We start from the raw sequence: 7,137 nt of genomic DNA, 5'->3' as shown, positions 1-7,137 counted from the left end.
AGAAGGGGAATACATGTCCGATGTTGTGGTACACAAACATTTTATTTGTTCCAGGTGCCTGGCATGTGGCATAGCTTGGCAGATGGGATGGTGCAGAGAGGGGAATGGATATGGAGGAGGAACACTGTGAGATGGGGGCTGCCTCTGCCAGGAACTGGGCCAGGAGGGGCACCCGTGTCTGCACAGTGGGATAGGTGGGGCAGCTCTCCAGGGAAGCACACTAGGCAGATGAGGAAAACCAGGAGCATAGCCTGGTACTGTGGGTGAAGCTGGTGACAATAACCCCAGAGGGATCAGCAACTAAACAAAGGCCATGCTTGTTGGGGACCCAGGTCAGTGCCCAGTACCCACACACTTTGAGCCCTCCTGAGGGAGGAGGATAAGCTTGCTTGGCTTGCATCCCCAAAAGTTCTCCAGGAAACGGTACAAGACTGAGCTGGCTGGCTACTACCAACTTGGTATTGTGTGCCTTTAGTGCCAGCACTGGGGAGGCAGGATTTGACTTGGAGGCCAGCCTGGTCCACAGAGCTACATAAGGCTACAGAGAAATCCAGACTTGAAAAAGCAAGACAAGCCTGTTCAAGTGTGTATGCAGGCTCTGGTGATGGGATGGTGTTCGGAACCCCACCACTAGCTGGGAGGGCCCACACCTCAGGCCCGGGGGCGGCCGGAGTGCTCGCCCACTGTCACTCTGCAATTGTCTTCCACAAGCTGATGAATTCAGAAACATCACTCAGGGTCCACCAGCTCCTTTCCAGCCATAATCGAAGGTAAGGCTCAAGGGCAAACCCAGAGAGCCCCCCTCCCCCACGTTCACCTTAGACTGGGCACTGTTCAGCCTCGGCCCTTAGGCTGTGCCCAGCAGGACAGGCCAGAATGTTGGGTAGCTCTGCTGAGGGCGATGGGCATGCGGCCAGGAGCCCCCTTCAGCCCGCACGGGGACCCACCACAGACCCAAAGGAGAAAGCAGAACCCAGGTACTAAACATGAGTCTTTATTGGCCCCGGCTACTTGAGGGGGATGAACCGGGAGGAGTGGGTGGCGCCGATGCCAGGCCGGCCGTGCTTCACCGGCTTGTAGGTGATGGAGAACTCGCCCAGGTAGTGGCCGATCATCTCTGGCTGCGGGGGAGAGGAAGCAGGGCCAGGTGAGCGCAGCCTCGGCACAGAGGGGTCCGCCGCCTCACCAGCACCCCGCTCACCTTGATCTCCACCTGGTTGAAGGTCTTGCCGTTGTACACGCCCACCATGCTGCCCACCATCTCGGGCAGGATGATCATGTCCCTCAGGTGCGTCTTCACCACCTCGGGCTTCTCCATGGGCGGAGCCTCCTTCTTGGCCTTCCTCAAGCGCTTGAGGAGGGAGTGCTGCTTCCGCCGCAGGCCCCGGTTCAGGCGCCGCCTCTGGCGGGCGCTGTACAGCTGCATCAGCTGTTCGCTGTAGGGGAGAAGTTGCAGGGTGCCGAAAGTCCGCACCACCCCAGAACAGGAGGCTGCATGGCGGCCCTAATCCTCACATCCACAAAGCTGCCGGGAGCAGGGGCTCGGGGACAGGCCAGCGGCCAGGCCCATAGCCCTCTACAGTGGATCCCGCAAGCTCAGCCAGCCATCACCCCGTACTGAGGTAAACCTTCAGCCCACACCCCAAAATGAACCCAAGACCTTCCACAGGCAGTGACACAAGCCGAGGTCACGTCTTGGCTTTTGACAACCCTCCCAATCACCACGTTCCCAGACCAACTACCATGTCAAGCCCTGTCAGCACGGCTTCTTGGGAGACTGAGGCAGGGTAGCTCATTCTACACAGACTATCACGTACAGTGTAAAGCTGTAGCTGGGACTGAACTGGTAAGAGCGCTTGCCTAGGAGGCCATAAAGCTTAATCCCCAGCGATAGCAGACCCAACACCTGGAAAGTGGGAGACAGGAGGATCACGAGTTCGAGGCGAGCCTGGGCTACACAAGACCCTATCCTGTCTCACCCGCGTGGCACGTGCAAAGCTCTGGCTCCATCAAAAGCCCCACATTAAGTAAAAAGAAACCGTGCAACAGAAGCCCAGCAGCGTTACGGGTCGCGCCCTCTTACTAGGACATGTCCAGAAGCTGATCCAGGTCCACGCCACGGTAGGTGAACTTGCGGAAGGTCCGCTTCTTCTTCTGCTCCACTTCAGCCTGCGTGAGCGTGAGTCGGGGTTAGCGGGGGCTCGCGATGCTTGCCCGACAGCCCCGGAACCCGAGGGGGCGGCCTTCGAGAGCTGCAGTACGACCGGCTGCGGCGCGCGCGCGGCGGCTACGGCGGCCCGGTAGGTCACAGGCATCCGCGGGGCCTCGTCCGGCCCGCGGCCTTCCAGGCCCTCCCCGCACCCCCCATCCGCAGTCTTCGAGGCCCCGAGCGCCGCGCTCCATGCCCGAGCAGCGACCCTGAATCCTGCGAGAAGGGGTCGAGCGGATGGGGGCGGATGCCCCCACGCGGACACAACCCGGACCGCGTACTCACCATCTCGGCGGCTGCTCGGAAAAGGAAGCGTCGGCTGCGGCTGCGCAGTTATCGCGAGCGCCGCCCGAGGCCCCGCCTCCAGCCTCACGTGCACTTCCGCTTCCCAGAGCCTCGCTGTCGCCCCCTGCTGCGTGGAGGGCAGCGCGCAGCTAGCCTCCAGAGGGGTGTGGCTCCTCTTGGGGTCTTTGTTTTGGTTTCTGTCTCGCTGTCCCTGTCTCTCTCTCATGTACAAAGTCCCAAGGCAGTGGTTCTCAGCTCGTGGGTCACAACCCCGTCGCAAATCAGCTAGTTACATTACTATTCATAACAGTAGCAAAATTCTCGAGATATGAAGTAGCCGCGAAATATACATACATGCATACACACACACACACACACACAGGCATACATGAAGATATAGATAGATGGGTAGATACAGACAGACAGACGGCTGAGAGAGTTTTCAGGACAGAGTTTCTCTGTATAGTAATCCTGGCTGTCCCAGAACTCTCTCTGCAGACCAGGCTAGCCTGGAAATGAGAGCCCCCGTATGGCTCTGCCTTCCAAGTGCTGGGATCAAAGGTGTGTGCCACCTACCTTCTGGCTGACTTTGTATTTTTATTTTCTAATGGTTTTGAGACAGCACTGGGACCATGCTGGCCTCTAACACAGAAAGATCCTCCCGTCACTGCCTCCTGAGCAGCTTTGTTGGTTTGCTTCTACTTGTGTGGTGTGTGTGAGCCTGCCACCTCAAAAGCATGGAGGCTGGAGGACAGCGTGGAGGAGGCAGTTCTCTCTTCCGCCATGTGCCTTCCAGGGGCTGGCATAGTTCATTAGGTTTGGCAGCCAAGTCCTGTCCTCACTAAGCCACCAACTTCTTTTTGTCTTAGACAGGGTCTCCTGTAGCCCAGGCTGCCCTCAAACGTGCCATGTTGCTGAAAATAACCTTTAACTTCTGATCCTGCTGCCCTCACCTCTGTCGTGCTGGCACAATAGGTCTATGCCACTGAACCCAGCTACAAAGGGGGCCCCTTCTTGAATGATGTCCCTTGCTCAGGCATGGAGGCATCTCTCACCACACAGAAGACAAACCGAATTCCAGAACAGCCAGGACGGAAAGACCCTGTCTTTAAAGCAAGAGATGAAGCCAGGCAGTGGTGGCCAGGACAGCCCTGGTTACACAGAGAAACCTTATCTAGAACACCCAAAAGTAAATAAATCAATAAGCAGAGAGGATCGAGGTGGTGGCCTGGGGGAGAAAGATCTCCCTCACCACATGCTGGCAAACCTCAGACTCCTCCTGTGTGGATGACAGAACTGCAACTGGCATGTGGCCACCGCATTACATACTGTAATCTATTTCACAGCAAGAATTTACTGAGTGTCTACTACTTGTAAATAGGTATGGTTGGAGGTTCAAAGCCCACTGGAGCAGGTAAGGAGTGTGTGGTGATGGCAGAGCTAACAGTAGGGTGGGTCAGTGTCCTGGCTTCCTTGAGAACTACCTAGGCATGCTGGCCATGGGTGGCCCACGCCTGTACTCCTAGCACTCTGGGAGACAGAGGCAGGAGGATCTCTGTGAATTCAAGGTCAGCCTGGTGTACAAAGCAAGCCAGGGCTACACAGAGAAACTCTGTCTCAAGGAAAAACAAACAAACAAAAACAACAACAAAGAGAACTCCCCAGGCTTTAGCAGACTTAAATCCAAAGCAATCTACCAACTTGGTGAAAGGCTGGGTCTGTTACTGGATCCCCGACAACTCTCGAGAATTAAGGAATTTGCCCTGGGGGGTGACCAATACCCTTTGTCCCCTACGTGAAGAGGCTGAAGTAGGAGGCTCTCTTGAGCCCAGGGGTCTCAAGACAGCCTGAGGTGGGTGAGGCACAGCGAGACCTCTGGTGAAGAGCACTGGCTGCCCTTCCCGAAGACTGGGTTCAACCCTCAGCTCCTGCAAGGTGGCTCCTAACCGGACCCTGAACCCAGGGGATCTGAGGCCTTCTTCTGCTTGCCTCCGGCACCAGGCACGTGCGCGATGCACGAGTATACACACAGGCAAACAGGTGCCCAGGAAATAATATGTGCATCTGAGATTTTTTTTTTTTTTTTTGAAAAAAGGAGGAGAGGCTCTTGGGCATGGCTCAGGGGTAGGGGGTAGAGGGCATGTACGGAGCCCTGGGTTCCAGGCCCAGTGTAACCTGGGTGTGGTAGCACCTGCCTGTCATCCTACACAGGAGACAAGAGCTGAGGCTGCAGCTCATCCTTGCTGCACGGAACCAGAGGCTGTGAGGCCTGTGCAGCCTGGATTCTGAAAAAGAAATTCCATTTTAAGGGGAAATGACCTGGGCATGAACTCCAGTTTCAAAAAGGGGGAAAACCCCACAAAAATGTGCTTCGACCACTCACCTCTGACAATATTTAACCGTCACCCCCAGCGATGGCTAAACAATAAATACACGCAGACTGCCCAGGTGTTCTTTACAACAGGTTGAGTAAAACAATTATGGTTGGGCTCCTGGTCACAGTCAATCGGGTTCTATTGTCAATCAATCATAGAACCAACAAGCTAGAATTTCCCCAAACCTTGCTGTAACCCCAATAAAAACCCTGCTGATCTGGAGCTCGGTGTTCTCAACCCTGACCTGCTGCGTCCGTGATGGTTGTTGAGGCCCTGCCCCAGCTCGAATACATCGACCCTCAAAGTGGGCTTGCATCGGAATTGGCTCCTTGGTGGTTATCTGAGGTCCCCGCGATCCAGGCACAAGGTCAGCCTGGGCTTCTCGAAAACTTAGCTCTAAGTTAAAAATGGGGGGGTGGGTGCTGTGGAGATGGCTCGGCTTTGAGAGCAATTGTTGTTCCACCAGAAGCCAGCACCCACGTAACCGATAACCATCCGTAACTCAGGTCTAGGGTATGAGGCTCTCTGAGAGCAAGGGACACAGGCATAATGCACGGACACGAATGCAGGCAAAACAGCCATTCACGTTAAAGAGGAAAAAATGCTTTTCATCATCCGGGAGGTCGAAGCACAATTGCTGTGTTCCTGGGCTAACTAAAGTAAGCCGTTCGTGGTGTTTTGTTTTTTTTTCAGACAGGGCTTCTCTCTGTAGCCTTGGCTGTCCTGGAACTCACTCTGTAGACCAGGCTGGCTTTGAACTCTGAGATCAGTCTGCTTCTGCCTCCCGAGTGCTGGGTTCAAAGGAGTGTGCCACTACTGCCCAACTATGAAGCTTTGTCTTAAAAACAAGACAGACAAACACCTATTATGTCAGGATTCAGCAGAGGCAGGCGGATCTCCGAGTCTGAGGACAGCTTGGTCTACAGAGGGAGTTCTGAGGAGTCAGCCAGGGCTACATAGAGAAACCCTGTCTGGAAAAACCAAGAGACAAACCAGAGCTTGCCTCATTCAGTAAGGTGAAAGCTGCCGAGACCCCGAGCTGCCTCACACACACTCAAACACAGACACCCACGTGTGTAGGGGAAGGCCACACAAATGCATGTGTGAGAAAAACTTAATCCACAGTTTAGGGCTGGAGAGATGGCTCAGAGGTTGAGACCACTGGCTGCTCTTGCAAAGGCTGATTTTTAATTCCTGGCAACCAGATGCTGGCTCACAACCATCTATAGTGAGATCTGGCGCCCTCTTCCGATCTATAGGCACACATGCAGGCAGAACACTGTATAAATAATAAATCTTAAAAAACAAAACAAAAACACTACAATTTAACATAGGATCCATGAGGGGCAGAACACTAGAACAAAGAAACCTGCCGGTGTGCGGAACACGCAGGGATATGAAACGGCAGCCTGGGTACAGGGACTTTGATAAGAACACATCTGAGTGTGGCTCAGATGAAAGGCTGCTTCCAAGTGTCCTTGGCCCCAACCTGACTATTCTGAGGCAGGGTCTTTCTTAGAATGTTTAATAACCTTAATAGGGCTGTGTATATATATGGGTCAGTGCACATGAATGCTGGCATTTGGGGCAGGGACATTAGACACCTGGAGCTGGAGCTAAGACAGTAGTCTTGCCAATTGTGGTGGCGCATACCGGTAGGATTTGCTGAAGGAGGCAGAGGCAGGAGGATTGCGAGTTTGAGGTCAGCCTGGGCTATACAGTTAAAAAAAAAAAAAAAAAAAGTCTTTTCCAGCTGTCCTTCCCCACCATTTTTATTTATTTATTTATTTTATTTGGGGAGGGCAAGGTCCATGTAGACCAGGCTGGCCCCAAATTCAGAGCTCCAGTTGTCTTTGCCTCCTCAAGCAACTTGGCAGGCATGGCTGAGTGGGAAGGCCCTCCTCAGGCTTTGCACACCCCGGGTGAGGCCCTGGTTGGCTGCTGCCCGTATGCATGTTCCATCTAGAGGTGTGTGTCGGCCTTTCCGAGCTGTGGCTGAGACACCCCACTTCCGTGGTCTTGCTGATGCTGACAGGTTTGTTTGTTTAGACTTGGGCGGGTCTCAAGTCGCCCTGGCAAACTTATGTGGCCAAGGCTGACCTTGAACTGAAGGAAAAATGCTCTAGTGAGCCAGTTTTTACGTTTGTGTTTTGTCTGCTAACACATCTGTGCACCCCATCTGTGCAGAAGGCAGCACACTCCATGGGAACTTCCCACGCAGGTGCTTGAACAGAACCCGGGTCCTCTGAGGGACACATGCTCCTAACT

General features: G+C 54.3%; 1 protein-coding gene across 1 annotated transcript; it reads right to left on the bottom strand.

Moving 5' to 3' along the window:
• Positions 1 to 973: 973 nt before the first annotated feature.
• Rps15 (ribosomal protein S15) lies at positions 974 to 2,585 on the bottom strand. Its single transcript, XM_055607868.1, has 4 exons — positions 2,495 to 2,585; positions 2,084 to 2,169; positions 1,202 to 1,436; positions 974 to 1,121 (listed from the first exon to the last, which is right to left on the bottom strand). Exons 1-4 carry the CDS (start codon positions 2,495 to 2,497, stop codon positions 1,008 to 1,010), a joined length of 438 nt encoding a protein of 145 aa, XP_055463843.1. The 5' UTR covers positions 2,498 to 2,585; the 3' UTR covers positions 974 to 1,007.
• Positions 2,586 to 7,137: the final 4,552 nt, after the last annotated feature.

Source organism: Psammomys obesus, unplaced genomic scaffold (genome assembly GCF_907164565.1).
Source record: "Psammomys obesus unplaced genomic scaffold, mPsaObe1.curated_primary_1811, whole genome shotgun sequence".
Lineage (NCBI taxonomy): Eukaryota > Metazoa > Chordata > Mammalia > Rodentia > Muridae > Psammomys > Psammomys obesus.
Note: the sequence above shows the minus strand (reverse complement) of the source record. Positions and strands in the feature narration are given on the sequence as shown.